This window comes from Lutjanus erythropterus, chromosome 18, assembly GCF_056507025.1.
Source record: "Lutjanus erythropterus isolate fLutEry1 chromosome 18, fLutEry1.hap2, whole genome shotgun sequence".
Classification (NCBI taxonomy): Eukaryota; Metazoa; Chordata; class Actinopteri; order Lutjaniformes; family Lutjanidae; genus Lutjanus; species Lutjanus erythropterus.
The window spans coordinates 24,725,270-24,742,636 of NC_139334.1; the positions used below are offsets into that span (position 1 = coordinate 24,725,270).

The 17,367-nt window shown below is 40.4% G+C and overlaps 1 protein-coding gene across 4 annotated transcripts in view; it reads right to left on the reverse strand.

Moving 5' to 3' along the window:
- pcnx1 (pecanex 1) overlaps positions 1-17,367 on the reverse strand; it is a 56,090-nt gene that overhangs the window by 4,880 nt on the left and 33,843 nt on the right. For all 4 annotated transcript variants that reach the window (XM_084743234.1, XM_084743233.1, XM_084743236.1 and 1 more), the window contains 22 exons: positions 17,107-17,260; positions 16,534-16,566; positions 15,263-15,434; positions 13,773-13,883; positions 13,469-13,560; positions 11,159-11,268; positions 10,700-10,805; positions 10,430-10,522; positions 8,708-8,858; positions 7,920-8,061; positions 7,092-7,269; positions 6,765-6,873; positions 5,805-5,934; positions 5,646-5,704; positions 5,152-5,367; positions 3,699-3,952; positions 3,372-3,602; positions 2,603-2,703; positions 2,232-2,382; positions 1,555-1,785; positions 1,045-1,319; positions 715-893 (listed from right to left, as the gene is read on the reverse strand). In XM_084743234.1, the coding sequence (XP_084599360.1) occupies positions 715-893; positions 1,045-1,319; positions 1,555-1,785; positions 2,232-2,382; positions 2,603-2,703; positions 3,372-3,602; positions 3,699-3,952; positions 5,152-5,367; positions 5,646-5,704; positions 5,805-5,934; positions 6,765-6,873; positions 7,092-7,269; positions 7,920-8,061; positions 8,708-8,858; positions 10,430-10,522; positions 10,700-10,805; positions 11,159-11,268; positions 13,469-13,560; positions 13,773-13,883; positions 15,263-15,434; positions 16,534-16,566; positions 17,107-17,260 (3,278 nt within the window). The remainder of the gene's footprint in view (positions 1-714; positions 894-1,044; positions 1,320-1,554; positions 1,786-2,231; positions 2,383-2,602; positions 2,704-3,371; positions 3,603-3,698; positions 3,953-5,151; positions 5,368-5,645; positions 5,705-5,804; positions 5,935-6,764; positions 6,874-7,091; positions 7,270-7,919; positions 8,062-8,707; positions 8,859-10,429; positions 10,523-10,699; positions 10,806-11,158; positions 11,269-13,468; positions 13,561-13,772; positions 13,884-15,262; positions 15,435-16,533; positions 16,567-17,106; positions 17,261-17,367) is intronic.

Consider the following 17,367-nt stretch of genomic DNA (forward strand, 5'->3'; position numbering starts at 1 on the left):
GTCTTCTATGATCCTTTTCTTTATGGTTTTCCTCTACAAGGCTATTCTTTCGCTGTTTTCCTCTCTTTTAAATTTGTTTTTTCCCCCAACATCTCAATTTAAAACTATTAATTTGTCATTTCCAGAAGAGCTTCAGTGAAACATGACCACCCAAGTATCTTATGCACTCTATACACATTATCACTGGCTCTACCTGTAGGCACCAACGTCCTGTCAGACTTCAACTTTGCTCCATGGCACTTACTCATGTTGTCCTCTCCTGACTAGATCCTTGCTTGTGTTGAATCAGCTCTCAGATGTGTGTCGCTTTGTCTAAAAGCATCTGCTAAATTAAAATTTAAATTGCAAATATTAAGCGCTCTCACTCTTGATTAGCTTAACTTCTCTGGTAATTTTATGCATAAAATTAGTGCGGTATCCATTTAATAAAAGTTAAATTCTGTTCACACACATAACATCTTTACTAGATGCAAGTTTACTTACAACAAAATTCAATGTAAGGATATTTAAAGGTGGAGTGAGTGATTATGGAGAAAGATAGTCGGCTAGGTCGGTGGCTTGGACCGACCTGATCAGCCTCAACATTCAACCTGAGAATGACACTTAGCTTAACTCAACGAACCATCTTCCTACAGAACCGGGTGGCTCTAGTAAAATTCACACTTGTCACACTATTCAGAGTATTTAGTGGCTGACAGCTGCAGCGGTTCTCACCCAGAGTGTGCGGCGGGTACGAGTGGGAGGGGGCAGGTCCAGAGTTCCCACCCTGCGACACTGAGCTCTGCTGAGAGTCTCCGCCCGTCCCATTCCCACTGCCACAGGACAAACCCCCTGCGTCTGAGTCCTCGATGTTCCCTCCGCTGTTACAGCCGGCACCGCAGCCTTTCCGTAACCTACAACAAATAATATCATCTATTAATAAAGATTTAAAAACACACAGAAGAAAATATTATCAGCCACTTTGATGAAGATATTATTTTACTACATTTACCACTTAGTTTGTGTTTTTACGGGCACCAAACTGAAATACAGAAAACAACAAACCTGTGCCAGGTGCTGACGACAAAGTTTCGGATATTCCCGATGCTGATGGGGCCCCCCAGGATGTGTCCGAGTTGGGGGTGTGAGTTGCAGTAGGAGGTGGTCAGTGGAGATACATAGATGGGATATCCGATGGGCTGGTCACAAGAAGAGTTGATCATGTTTCTCAGAGCCTGCTTGGCGTTCTGAATGCTGCCGCGCTCCGGATTTCTGTTTCTCAGGAACACCAACTCCTGCTGCTGCCCCGCCCAAAGACCTCGGACACATTCTTTATTCACCTGCGGAACAAGAGGTTACGTTCTCGTTCAGTATTTTGGCTTAGAAATAACAACGATCAGGGTTTGTACAGCTTTTTAAGAGCAAAATTCAAGCAGTTTACAAGCACTTTCAAGGTACCTAAACCAGGGATTTCCAGACTCTTGAGCCTTTATCATCACAATTTAAAAATTTAAACAAACAAACCCTTAACAATCATGGAATCAAAGACTAATATTAATCTTTTCCAGTTCTCACCTTGATGACGCGGAAGCTGAGGTATCGTCGATTGAGCATGATGATTTTGTACTCGTTGGTTCCTTCATCGAGGACATGTCGCAGGGCGAGGAGTGACGGGGCGTTGGACAGCACGGCGCTCCTCCAGGCTGGGTCACCCTCGTGAGCGATGACCAGGTTCTGCTGGTGGGTGGAGATGGCTTCGAAAAGAACCGCCGGCTCATCATACTCGTCCGGGGACGTGAAGTGGTCCTAAAAGAACAAGTGCAATGTTTCGTTACAGAACAAAGAACAGTTTTGGTCTATGCAGCTAAATCCCCAATCATGACAACTGTACAGGGGAATTTTTTTACACACCATCACCCGTTTAAATCATTTCAAGGCTTACAGCTATGCATTATTGGGGTGTGGCTGCTTTGAGTGACACTTGGCTACTGTCACAGGCAGCTGGCCGCTTCATTCGGTTGCCTTAGGTCCACCTCTTTCCCCATTTTTGGATCAGTCAGGAGTTAAATGAGTCAGGCACTGCCAAGATGACAACCACCACACTGAACTTCAAAAAGGCTCTTCAGAAACCTATAGGTAATGTCACTGATGCTTCATGCACTATCTTTATACTGTCTATAATCTGGCCCTGAATATGAGGTCAAAGACAGTTTTCAAGTGGAATGGTCCACATGACACCCGCAGCGTCTCACCTGGTGTAATTTGAGAGACATTCGTATTCCAGGCACCACAACTTTCCTGAGCAGTTCCATGTCTGCAAAGATCCACTCGTCTCGGATTGAGGAGATGCGGAAATCTCCCTTGAATAATGCATGAAGTCCATAAAGGAAAGACTCCAGATTGCTGTGATGGAAAGAAGAGGTCGAGGACATATGAGTCATTACTCACCAGGTTAAAAAAAAAAATAATCGAGAGTGCAGACAGACAGGAAGGCAAGAAAAGATGCATGTATGCATATATAGTTAAAAACAGATGACTTCTTTAGCCTACATAAGTGAACTCTCACTCAGCCCTTAAAGGGTTATAAAAGGTAAACTTATTATAATAAAGATTACTAAATAACCTGGACATATGATGAGCAGCTGTTCCCAGAGCTCTCCTCCCCAGAACACACAGGCCGAAGCAGAGCAGCACCAGAGGCGAGTCTTTCTCACTGTCCAGAGGCTGCAAACACAACAGAGACAAGGAAGATTCATGACACTCAAATCCCATTTGGTGCGTTTATGTTTAGTGGCCTATATTGGCAGATACCGATTTTTCCCGATTTTTTTGTTTTTGTTTTGTCATAGCAGCTGGTATAGCAGTGTCGTAGGTAGACTTTTTGGGGCTTTTTGTTGCCTTATCTTAGACCTAAAATGTAAACAGAACTTTCCAGCAACACAAACTTGTTAGCAACTCCACCACTGCAGATGGTTGTTGTTCTTAGCTGCATTCACCAGAGTACAGCTGACAAACTAGTTTGCCTTTGGGACTTTCCGTCAGAAATGATTTCATTAGCAGGTTTTTTTTTTTAAGTCTTGAGCATATGAATGGATCAACTTGAACAAGTCTGAGCATCATGTTTTGGATCATCCTATGGTGATGTGGGGGCAACACAAGCCAACATGGGATGAGTAATTGATATACAAATCATGTTGGGGGTGCAGCGCTCGTTTAGGTTATTTAACATGTGACAATGACACCAACTCAGCTGAATATTGGCTCCAGTTTTTTGTTTCATAATCAGTTTTCATTATTGCTGACTAGAAAGCATTAACCTCAATCTCCAGATTACTTTTACTGAGAAACAGCCTGATCCACAGCGTTCACTCGGAAGAATAATTCCACGTTACCTTTGCCCTTCGAGAGTTGCAGTACTGGATCCAGCTCAGGTAGACTCCACAGAAACTGTCCCTGGAGATGCCTGCGAGTCGATGGTCGTAGTCCTCGTCGATGTTGGGATTGAAGGTGGGATCCAGGTCGACGTAGTTCCTCTCTCCACAACCCCGCAGGCCGTCTTTCATGGTCTCATTGGCCAGCCACTCCTCCAGTTTGGGCGAAGCGATCACATAGTAGATGATACCCTGACAGAGGAAAGGGATGACGCATTTATATCAAATATAAATAAAACACGGTTAATTTACAAGTTCTTTGTAACAGTCCAGCTCCATCCCTCTAACCTTGACGTAATAGGTGGTCAGGATGCGTCGAAGATCGAACACCTGCAGCATGGAGGCGGCGCTGTTATCAGTGATGCTGTAGCCCTCCAGCACGTATTTGGTGACCAGCACCTCCCAGGCCAGCCAGCGCTGTCCGAAGGCGGCGTTAAAGGACAGGATGTGAGGGAGGTGTCCCGGCTCGCAGCAGCAGCAGCCCTCGTCTTCCTCCACGCCCTCAGTGATGGCCTCCACTTCCCTCTGCTGGCAGTACGTTCCTGCGGAGGGACATATAGACAATATATCAAATATTGTGATATCGCAATAAAAACATGTCTCAATATCATACCGGACTGTGACAATATCTTCTGTGATAATACATGGTTAATCATTTCATTTTATAAAAGGACTGCTACTCACTGCTGCATTGTTTTTTGTTTTGTAGCTCAAACATTCATTGCCGAAGACAATTCATGCCAATATTTTGCACATCATGGTGGCTACTTTTATTTTATTTTAATAAGGAAAAAAAGCAGAAGCACTTTAAGTTAAAAGGAAAAACAATCAAACACATAAAAATGCAGGAAACATCTAACTGAATAAAGGACTTTTTTTTTCAATTCCTCATTTTTCTTTGTTTTTGGTATCACGATAAATATTAGCACCCTGTACTATACACAACAAAGGTCAGATCAAAACTCAAGCGGAGACTCCAGGTTATATCTGTGAATTGTACAGCAACGACCACTGGCCTGCGACACTGTAAAAACAGATTATATTTTCAGACAGTTGAAAAGTTGCTGACAGGCTGGCGGTGACGGCTGTCATGCTCTGAATATTGCCTCCAATTCAGCAAAAGGTTCACAGCGTGTCACATGCTCTCTGTTTCAGTGGGTTTGTTGTGGAGCAGAACCCTGTTGGCTGAAGTCGTGCTGATAAAGCACACGCAGGTGGGTTTAACAGGAAGATAAAGCACGACCGGGCTAACATGCTGGAATGCTCACAGATGGAAGTGCTGGGAAACTGGTTAATGAGCCTCGTTGGTTCTCAATGTATGAGGAAGTTATTCTTCAAAATCCAGACCAAATTCAAGTAGTTTGCTAATAATTTGGTAGATCTAGATTAGCCTGCTTGGAAAAACAGGTGGTGGAGTTTTATTAAATCCGTGCAAATATGATTTTGGCTCTGGAGCTGGAAGTCAGTGAAAAGAGAAGTATATTGACTTGATTTTTGAATACTTTTGAAAACTTGTGGAGTTTTATGCAGCATGAAATGAAAACTGATAGCACCGCACAAACTATGTAGAGATTAGCTGTTACTAAATATTTACACCCAGTAACTGTTTAGTGTAATTGTAACTAGGGCTGCACTATATGGTAAAAAAGACACCCTCTAATGATATCTATACCATTTCCTGAATATTTTAGCTACATATCAGACGACCACACATTTATTTTTCACACATAAGCCTTCTCACCTCTGAACTCCAGCCCTCTGAGCTGAAAGGTGACCAGGCCGTTGCCGATCTCGATGAGATGCACCAAAGCGTTCAGGTAGTCGGAGGCCAGGATGAAGCAGTCCCCGGTGCTGAAGTTGCCCCATCGGCCCAAGAGGAGGTCTCCACACAGGCTGTGCTGCAGGGAGCGGGTCAGGTGCTCGTAGAAGATGGAGTTCAGGTTGTTGTCATCAGAACCTGAAGATGGAAAGGAAAAAAGAAGAAAGGCAGATCAGTAAAACTCACATGATTGCACTTTAACTTTATTTGCTAACATCACTTAAGGATTTAAAGCAGTTTCTTGTAAAAATGCACTTGTTTAAACCTAAATCACAAAGTACGAAGCAGATAAGAGCACAGATTCTTCCAGTAGCTGCTAGCCAGAAGCAAAAGAATTTCAGAACAGTGTGGAAAACAGTTGAGTAAAATCCTTTGTGCTGCTAAACTAAACTTTAATGGGAAAATGATGCCCTCACCTGGATTTCTGTCCAGCTGAGAGGCCAGCCGAGTGTTAGAGTGATCCACTCTCTTGGTGCTGCAAACAGAGATTGAAAACCCCAAATTTCAGAAGCAGATTCACATAAATGGTACAAGATTTGAACGTGGAATGGTAGTTTAAAATCATTTTCCCCTACTTGTAGTCTCTCTCCCAGAACTTGACGGGACGGACGTAGGAGGTGATGAAGATGGCGCTGCCCAGGAAGGGGTTAAGGGGAGTGGAGAAGATTGCTGACACGACAGCCTGGACAAACAGCATGGCAGAGTCTGGAGGGGCTCGGGTCAAGGATCACTCGCGATCTATACACTTTATACTTTGCTGTTCCTGGCATCTGCTGTCCAGATGTCGAAGATGAGCTTGATACAGTCCCATACATTTAGACACAAAGCCACAAATGGATTTCTAATGTTTGCCGAACCCCATTTCCAGAAGAGAGGACTCCTGCACACTCTCCTTTACTTGCAAACTTTATTAAAGATACAACATTTCAGTCCTTAGAGTTTCATCAGTTGAAGCAAAAAAACAGAGAGCATTCCAGGTAAACACAACACCTACCTTGGTGAGGTCAATCAGGGACCTGTGCTGAGCTGAACTGTCAGGCTGTTACATAAATACATCAATTTATATGCAAATATTGATATAAATAAGATTAAAATTTATACAACATCATGATGACAATAATAATGTTGGTAAAATGAAAGCTCTCAGAACACTGTTAAACCTTGACTGCCAATACCTCCCCCATGAATTAACCTCTGAATATGCTTTGGCTTATCATGGTACAAAACCAAGAGCCACATTCAATCACATAGTAGTACAAATAGAGAAATATTTTTTAATCTAACTGAAACTTGCAAAAAAACAGAAACATTTTCAAATATCAAAGAATAAAAATACATAAACATGGGGATAATGTGTAAAAATCATCCAAAGAGGGCTCCACTTGATGAGGGAGACAATAATAAACCCTTAAAATAAGTGAAACTGTGTCAACCAAAACATTATCAGCCTCACAAAGGCAACAACAAATAAGAAACCGGTGACTCAGTGTTCAGTATACAGTGTGTGCTGATAAAAGACAGCAGTGAAAGGATACGAGGCACAGCAAAAGGCTGAGCAAAGGCGTGGAAGGCTGAGCCCCATGTGATCTGCCAGGGGGCGATGTAGGTGTAGACAAAGTGCAGCTTGTAGAAGAGCTCCCACATCTGCAAAAAAAAAAAAATTAAAATAAAAGAAACAGATAAATGAAAAAGAAAACACAGCTAACTTCAGATAACTGATAAGCAGGCTGCACATAAAGCTTTTGATTGCATAATATGTTACAGTGAAATCATAATAATTACAATATTTTAGAAGACATTAAATATACTCATGACGTCTCTTGCGCAGAATCAGAGCAGAACTCATCGTGTATTCCTCTCACCTTGCTGAAGACGATGGACATGAGGAAGAGATCGAGCAGCAGCGTCTCGGACAGATGGCGGTAGTCGAAGGTGAAGAAGAGGACGGTGAAGAGGATCGTCACGTACTGGTAGGTGGGGCTGCTGTAGGAGGAACGGAGCAGCTTCAGGCCGGCCACCGTGATCATCAGAGCGCCGACCCTGAATGACATTTTGGATAATGTGTGTGACTGTCAAGATGAAACCACTGAAGCATGTAAATATTCTCCACGCTGTCTGAACTATTTATATAGGAGGTGTAAGCTAAGTTAAAGGAATAGTTGAAAACTTTGGGAAATACTCTGATTTACTGAAATGTAAAACTGGAGCCAGCGGTTGCTTAGCTTAGCTTAGCATAAAGACTGGAAACAGAAGGAAACAGTTAGCCTGGCAAGGTAACCCAAATCTTATTTGAAAAAGCGTATTCAATTAATTTGATCAAACTATGACACAATAATAAAATAGTAAATAAAATAATAAAAAGTTTAGTGAAGAGTGACAGTGATGAGTATTCACATCCTCAGATTATATTTAAGTTATAAAACTGAAATGGGAGCTTGGTCTAAATTCTGGATTAATTCATTTACTTGCTTATTTTTTTCTAGAATTATGTACTTAAGTCCACCTCTATAATATAAAAAAATGTGTTCCTATATCCTGGAAACAATAATACATGTATGGCATGTGTCAATCCTTTGAAAAACTAATAAAAATTACAATTCCAGGAAGGTATGAAATTAGAGAAAATACAAACGCAAAACTGAGATTAGGAGTAAGATAGAAATACGTTGGAAAACAGTGTGAATTCTCACTCTGTGTCAAGTCTCTTTGGACTGGCGAGCTCTCTGGCGCTGCCGCTCAGCTCATTAAGGATGACGAGTGGATAGAGAACATTCTTCTCCACAAACAGCAGCCACACGTGAAGTTTTTCAAACCACATCACATGAGCCGCATCTGATGAGAGGAGACGGACAGGCGAAGTAAAGCGGAGAAAGTCAGTATAACTATCAGACACGGCACAGTCAAAGAGGACAAAATATCAGATACACATTTCTAAAAGAAAGAAAACAAAACTTTGCTGTGGAATAGAACAGGACTAGAATATATGGGTGTGAGTAGAGGAAGAGGAGTTGCAGCAGTTACACAAGGGACTAAAATCTGGGAAGTATTCAGACATTTTCTATCTTGTCCAGCGGGTGTGATGCAAATTCTGCATGACGCCACACCTGGGACAAGTCGAGAAGGTTATGAACTCTTTTTAAGATAGACTGCTATAATTCCTCTTCCAGTTCCCAGTCTTCCTTAATACGTATTGTCAGCATGTTTAATCTTGTTTGTTGATATTATGAAATGACATAAAATATTAAAGTGAGTCTATTTGCATTTGCTTTTCTAAACACCAAGCATTTCTTATCAGTCTCCTATGAAGAAGTCTCTCTACTAAACAGAGGATTTTATGTTAATAATAGTCAAGGCTGAAAAACAAACACAAACACACAAACACGGATTCTTTGTATCACCCCTTAGGATATGATTTCAAAACATTGCGATGATTTTGAGAGCTATTTTAGTTACTTTATATGTGATCCAGCGTACTCACCCCTGACTTCAAACTGATAGTACTCCTTAGTTTTGAGCAGAGGGTGAGAGAAGCAGTACCAGGGCAGCTGCTTGCGGACTTGGGGCAGCAGGTAGTGGGTGAGCAACCCCACCGTCCCCAACAGTGCATATAAGACATAACTGAGGAAAGGCTGAGGAAACACACAGACAGTGGAAATCAATCCTCAAATACACATGCATCAATCATTTGTAACTAATTTGTCGTGTCATTTCCATGCTTGATCTTTAATTTTCCTATTTAATTTTTAAAGCTTTTTCGTTTTATTTTTATTGCTTTGCCATTACACAAAAGAGACTGTACTTCCTGAGCTCTCATCCTCTGAGCTAACTGTTCCATAACATATATCACATGCACAGTTTCCATCATTCATCTTGTGCTCGTGGTTCTGCCTTGTACCGTCTATTTGTGACGGCCTTTTTACAAGAGAGATATCTGATATCTGTTTTCTCTTAACACAATACCTGCTGTCATATTATCAAACTACAGTGCTATACATGACCTCGGTTTATCATAGATTAGAAATTTGATAATAACCATATTAACATTTCCCCAAAACTGTACAGTCAAAGCGCATGAGAAAGGTCTACATTTATTGTCTCACACTGTCTCCAGCATGGTTGTGCTATAGTATCTCTCTTACAGGGATAGTTGACCCAAAAATGAAAACAGCGCTACAGAATCTCCCAGACAATATAAGTGAATGGTGACCAGTTTTCAAACATACAAAAACAACATAATAAAAACATAAAAAAGCTCCATACTGCTCGTCTGGTGTGATCCCAGTGTGCTAAAGCCCAAACATGTCAAGCTGACTTAAAAGACGTCATTCACACCTTGTTTTTAGCCTGAATCTTCACTGTAGATCCTTAGTTTGGAGCCTGAACTGTGTGTGTGTGGTGTGACTTTCTGCAAATGGCATGTCTGGGCTTTAGGAGACTTGGACTGCGCCAGATAAGCAGTTTGGAGGCATTTGATGTTTTCTTTCTGTTTGTTTGTTTGTTTTCTGTTTGAAAACTGTTCACCATTCACTTTAGTTGTTTAGGAAGATTCTGCAGCACTGTTTTTCCTGTAAAACTCCAGCAGTGTTTCGCGGACTAACAAAATAAATCCAACCTTCAATCAGCATGAGGGTGAGTAGATAATGACTGAATTTTCATTTTTGGGTGAATGCTCTCTTTAATTGTGGGTGCAATAAAGAATCTAATAATATTTTTTAACAGTGTTCTAATACAGGTGTATGATAATGTTGTAGACTGTTGTTTTGTCTGAAATTCTTTTTCACATTTTCAGTTTTACATATCGTTACTGTCCAGTGAAAACCATTTATCTCCAGAATGTTAACATTTCAGGAGCTCAAAAAACAGCTCTGTTTTCAGTTTTGTGGCAAAACTACAGTGGCATTACAGACAGTTTGTCTGTCTATAACTGTCTAGACCCAAAGGATTACAGTTCTACTGAGAAAAATCAAAATCACTAAATTTGATTTGAGATAAGCAACAATATGTTCTCTTCTCTCAATTAGGTTCTGATATTCTGCAGAGAATATTGTATAATTCATTAAACTGTAAACTCCAATTATGGATTTGATTATTTAATTTTTTAATCTAAATTTACTTTGTGCTTCATTATATTTGTAAGAAAGCTGATATGAAAACAGGAGACTGAGTTTGGCCTTTCAATGATAAGAAATATTCACTGTACCTGCAGTACGATAAACACCGTGCTGACATGGATGGCGAAGTAAAGGACAGCAATGACCACGCAGACGATCAGATCAGACTGCAGACGCTCATTCTGTGCATCCAAAAACACACATTGAGGATAGGAGAAAGAAAAAAGAAAAGAAAGAAAGAAAATAAATCCCCCTTTCACCTCAGCAGCTTTAACAAATATATCTGTATGTCTGGTGGCAGTTCCAGTATAACTGCACTGTCATGGCTTTTATTAGATAAATGATGAAGGTCAACTCACCACTGAGGCTCTGAGCTTCTCAGGTAGAGGGTCCTGGACTTCTGACAGAGGGTCCTCTGGGTTCTTGTCTTTTAAATTAGGTAAGATCTTGGACTGTATCAGTGAACTGTAAAGCAAGAAGCATAAATATTAGCTGGTTCACAAATCAGTTCCTGACTGATATAATCCACAGCGAATGTATGAGTAAAAAAGTCACAGATTTTTCATCGGTATGGTTTTCTTCTTAGCAGACGTGGGTCAAGCAGGTAATGGAAAATACTTTTGATGATCTGTTTTCGCCTGCGTTATGTGCCAGACGAGTGAGTTCATCACTTGCGGGCGTCGGTGCCAGAAGTTTTACACACGCAAAGGCAAATATTTGAATGTCACTATTTATTTCTCTGACAAGTTTCCACAACTTGGATACTGTAAATACTGTCCAGGACTGTTGAGGTTTGCTGCGCAGGGCGGTGAACTTACATGAGGACAGAAGGGTCGCTGCTCTGTCGGCTCAGGTGGTACGACACTGCCACCAAGAGGCCGCAGAACACAGAGAATAACACGGGGATGTGATGAGGCTCCCAGGTCTCCTGCAACACAGAGAATAACAAGGTTTTGAGATATCTGATACTTCAAAACTTTTTTTTAACTACAATAAATATAGGAATTAATCATAATGATGTGCAAGGGGATGTGTTTAGTTTCCACAGAATGACTGCACATATTTACACAAAACAGCCTCATAAATATTGTACAAAAAGATGACCTGACATACAACTTAATGTGTCTAAAGTTTCTGACTGAAACAGCGCAAAACCTGCAGGATTAATTGACATGAAATCTTGCACGGACATTGTATCGTAATGACGAGGTCCACCCAGACTCTGTGCCTGCAGAATTCAGATGGTACCTCTGCAGATTTTAAATGAATAGAGGCGCTTCTGGGAAAACTCAGAACGTCGACACTTCTCCACCCCGTTGTGCAGGTGTCTGACAGTCGTGTGTTGTTTTCAGGTAGAATTAAGATTAAAGTTAGAGCTGCAGTCACACTTTGTTTTGAAATGTTATTTGAAATCTTAAAATCTTCTGCAGCCCACCCAAACCTTTAATCACAACTCAACAAACAAGACTTATCGTACCAGTGACAAGATATAAGATACGTTTGGGTGTTAATGTGACAGGTCATCGAATATGTAAGAACACCACTTAAACTAGGTCAGATAAATGAAGAATAACATGAAATTTAAATCCCATAGCTTTGATTTATTAGTTCTGATTACCTGTTTTTTAAAGAATTAATCATAAATATTTTATGGTAATTTCAGACTTCAAACTGAAACTTAAAAATGTTTTATTTATCTATTTTTAATGACCTCTCTGCTGCTGTTGAAGTGAATTACATGACATACTGATTTTTCTTCGCGTGCCTCCATGATACAGACATCGCTGGTTTAGAGTGAAAAGTCACGTCACCCTCAGAATGACTTCTAACAACTTTGGTGATTACTTCTCTTTTCATCCAGCACCATCCATGGAAGAACATTTTAATTTGTGAAAATATTTTGGATTATAAATGACATGATATTCCCAACAGCCTCAGTGCTTTTAGATTAGTGCTAATTAGCTAATGTTAGCATACTAAGACCCTCAACTGAGTAAATATTATACTGGCTAAAGGAATGTGTGAAAGGAAGGCAATTCAGAAATGCCCACTCCTAAGTCTGTGGTTTGTACGAACTCAGTATTTTACTCAAATTTACTGACATTAATCCCTGAATATGTTGTTAAGTGTCTGTGTAACATCAGCATCTCAGGAACAGAGTGTCTGTTCTTCAGCAGCCACATTAATAATATAGTTTAGAGTTGTTTCACCCACTTTCTGCATGTGTTACAGTATAAACACACACTTACTCCTAACCTTCTCTGTCATCATTACTCATTTTAAAAGTTAATACAGCCAATCTCACAGCAGAGCTGCTGACTGCTGTTAAACATTTTGAACTGGGAATTTCAAACAACTTCAATACTCGTTCAGTTGTCTGAAAAAGATGTTTTGTCTTTTTTTTTAAAAAAAAAAAAAAGAAAAACAGAAAAGAGAAGAAAAAAAAAGACCCCAAATCAGCTCATTCAGATGATGATTTGCACAGGGGTAATATTATCACAGGACCTGTGTGAGACATGGGAGGTAATTTGCAGAGGAATTTTTACTTTACAAATTACAGATGTTGCCAATTCACTTGTTCAATCACAGATGACCCCCATAATTATTACAAATTACTAGAAGTCATCAGGTAATGCTAGTCCTGTGCAATTAGGGCTTTAGTTCTGTTCAGAATTTCTTTGGAAAACAGTGATTTCAGTTTGAATGTTTACATCCACAATGCAGAAACTTACATCAAAGCCAATATTGCTTGTGAGCAGATACACCAAGGTTTTTTTTTAGATTATAAAGTTGTTAATCATCTCTAATATGTTTGCTAATAAACTGTTGATATCACTCAAAAGAGCAGCAAACAAAGTGTTTTCTGCCAAGGATATTTTTTGGCACAAAATGTTGCTCCAACCTTATTAAAGCAGCAACACTGAGGGAGTTTTGATTGGCCTTCAAAAAGAAAAAACACACCCTAATTTTTTAGTGCTGTTGTAATGTCAGGGTCTTATAATAATATGGAAGTGAAGTGGTGGTTGTAAAGGACATCATTTTATTTATTCCTGCCTTGTGATTACTGTTTAATTAAGTATAATGGTATGTAGTTAATTATACTGCATCTCAGTTGGCTTTGCTCTCACCTTCAGAGCTCCGTAGCAGAAGCCATAAAGCAGAGCGACGGTGACGATGCTGCGCAGGATGCTGTACAGCGCTGACAGAAGGCTTGTGGAGGCTGCAGAGAGCACAGAGAGGATGTCAGCAGTGAGGCCACTCAACCTGACAGGCACTGGGCCCGGCAAAATGCAAATCAGCACTGTGATGAAGCCTGCCATATCATTATATATATATGTATATGGCTGAACAACGTGCGGAGTGACTATTGTCTCACTCTGTAGAGGTCAAAGTCACTCCTGCAGAGAAGCTGTGCATCGTTAATTCACTCACCGTTGCCCCCGAACACATGGATGTCCAGCTGCTCAAAGAGGTACATGACGAATGTGTTGACTTGTGGCAGCAGCCCGACGAAGAAGATGATGGGAAAACACAGAGTGAAGACTGCAGGCAGGACACACACACAGGGACAGACAGTAGTGTCATCGTGAAATATCCAAACATTGATTTTTATTTTCACATAAACCAGGTTTCAGATCCATGCAGATAACAACTTGGTGTTTGTTGTTCTGGATCTTTGACTCTAAGCGACAAATATTATTGGTTCATATTGGTGCACAGCTGCATGTCTCCAGGGCAACTGCAGCAATTACTGTTGATTGTTGTTTGATGAAAGGTGGTTTTAATACTCTAACAAACAACCGTTGCTTTTAGTAGAGAGATTGTGGCTTGGATACATATTGCACTTTCTCCCCATTTTGGTGGATTCACTTTTAATCTTGTAACCATTTGTCTTTTGTGTTGGGAGAAAAATTAAAGTGTAGTGGTAAATATATAGGGTTGTGTGTTTTGAAACTAATTTCAAACCAACTACCAAAAATCTAATACAACAAATCTGATCATTTTAATAATCTGATAAGGAGTTGTAACATTACTTTTGATGATCACGTTAATAAAGTTGTGCAGACCTGTCAAATTCTATCCAGCTACCTCACAGTCTTCTATTAAATTTCTACTAAAACTTGTTTTTTAAAAAGTTGCATTTCTGCATTAAGTGATCTTTCGGTTTCCTATCACCATTTAAAGCATAGTTCAGATTGTTAAGTTTAGTTTCTGGGGGACTGTGCATATTAATAAACATTGCTGTAAATATGCCAGATTTAGCCAAAAGGCTAGTTTTTATCTGTAGTCCCTGTTCAGATGTTAAGTTGGCAGCCGAAATCAATATACAGTTTCAAGTAGGGTTGTATGAAGTTCTTGTGTATTATCTACAGTAAATGGCCCCCAGTTTAATAGCAATATTTTCACCACCTTGCTTTTAGAAAGCCTTTTCTGATGGGCAACTGATGTTATATAAGCCAAATACCACTTTCTTTAAACCAACCAGACTTTTTATTTCGCACAATAACACAACCAGCAAGCTGATCAAGGCAGCGGTAGACCAGCAATTCTCATGTTCTGTGAAGCAAAGTTACTGTTTTTGAGTGATATTTGGCTTATATAATGGCAAATTCCCTCCAGAAAATGCTGTCTAATGGCACAGTTAAGCATTGGAAGTATTTAAACGGATATAGATTTAATCAGGCAGGCCTTTTTCGGATGGCAAAAATACATTTTGCTGTTGAACCTGTCCACAACAGCTCATTGCTTAGCTTTTGTGCAACTATCCCATTAACTTCTTTGTATTTTTGCTTTTTTATTGTATTTTTTGTGGGGGTTTTTTTCTCTTTTTTTCCTGCACAGCACTTTGTAAAATGCCACACAAATACACGCTGTTATGAATATCATTACTGTATGTAAATGCCACAGGGGCGCACACTCACCAATGACAAGGTCCCTGGCAGAGGCGAGTACTAGGGAGCTGGTAAGTGCGACTCCGTACAGGGTGAAGCGGGATGAAGTGGTCCTCAGACTGCCGTAGTGGAGCAGCCAAATGAGGCCACAGCACAGGCAGAAGTAGACAGGCCGGCTGTACGCTATGATACGATTATGGCCCTGCGGGGAAAAGGATATGATAATAAACTGCTCATTATAGAAGCTGGTCCGGTACAGCTCAGTATTCAGAACATTTAAATAAGATAAAAAGGGAACAATACCAAACTGCAAACATTTCTTCAAGTGCATTTTACTCCTCTTATTTGTGAGTGTGATACTGCCAAAATTAGGGAGTCATTTCCAACAATGCCCTACAACACTAAAAATGTATGCCCTCATAATACACAATGGATAAAGGCATATCACAACAAATAACATTAACTGAAGAACTTGATAATATAATCATTCTAACAAGAATTACCCTTAAAGAAAGAATTCATTCAGTGGGATCAGTGTCATATGAGCCCCGGGGACAGTGACACAGGTATAAACAGAAATAGCATCAAGTGTAAGGTTTCACAAGAGAGAAAGAGAGGAGAATGCGTGTCTGCAGTGTGCAGGTTTCAGCCCAAGAGGCTATGAGCTGTCCTGCTTTTTCACTGAGAGGACTAGTGACAGTTTACACACCAACGATCAGATTAAATAGCCCAGGTTCGCTCGGAAAGTGTCAACATTGTCGTGAAAAGGGGAGGAAAGAAGTCCTCGAGGTGAGACAAGGTGAAGGGAGAAAAGGGGACGATGTGAGGGGAAGGGGAGGGAGGGAGAGAGAGAGAGGGAGATACAGACAAAGAGTGAGGGAGCGAGCTGCGGTCTAAACTCTGGCCAGCTATTTAAAGCTTGTGCCTGCAGCTGAGTAGGAGCTGCATTAATAAAAGACGCCGTTTCAGAGCGGGCTACTGACGCGAGGGAGGGAGGAACACACAAGACTCGCAGGGGAAAAGCAACATCATTTTCAAGAACCAAAACAGAAACAGAGGAAAGAAATGAATAATAACTACAGGTCATATTATAGATGAAAAGAAAATTAATCTCTATTTGTCTAATGTTTCTGTGGCACTCCTAACCATTTGTTGTTCACCGTGTGGGCTATCCAGGAATTTAATGATCACCACACAGACTATAAAAATCAACTTGAAGCACCAAACTCCCCAAAAAGTGGATGCGTGGATGCCCCAAAAGTGTCAGAGTGAAAAATGATGGATGGGAGATAATTACTTACATGTCGAGGGGAAGAGGAGTCTGGTTGAACACTCTGTCAATAAAGAAAGACACCAGTAAAATTCACTAATAATGACGATAGCTTGGATTTTTTTTTAAGAGGGCGGATGTGAGGTATTGTTAGTCTGTGTATTACCTATGTGTGACACAAACAATCTAGCTGATTGAAGCAACAGTAGACCTTTAACTCATACTCATACTGATACTGATTTTGTACTCCTGCTACTCATCTAAAACTGAAGACGTGTCGACTGGCATCTACTGTAGGAAAAACACAGACTATCAATAAGTACCACAAATAACCCCACTTCAAATAATCTGTACTATCCCTTTAATGTCCTGACCTACCACTGACAAGCATCTGTTACTACTTTATTACAGATTGTTCAAAGTGATTAAAGCATAAAATCATTTTCAGCATCAAGAATTCCCTTTAAGGTACACCAAACTTTGATAAAAAGCTTTCGTGTGTTTCTGCACAGCTGTAAAAAATTCAGTTGCTCATTTGTAATATTGGTTCTCTGTTTCACTCTTTTGGGCCAGGTCTAACCGTGCTGTTAAATCTGATATTTACCTTTAGTAAGGAATACTGGCAACTTGCAATGACGAGGCAGAACTGAAAGACCCAGATGTCAGTGAAGAAGCCGTGGACCAGCAGCACTGAACCCAGGAAGGCCACCAGGACAGCCAGCATTACGGCCAGCACGTTCTCTAAAACCTCACGGTTCCTGGAAGACAAGGGAGAAGAGTCAACCAAAGAGTGCGTTTTGTAGTTCTTGAATATGTGACCCAGTTTCTCTAATGTGTAATATCCAAATGAATGTATATATTCTAA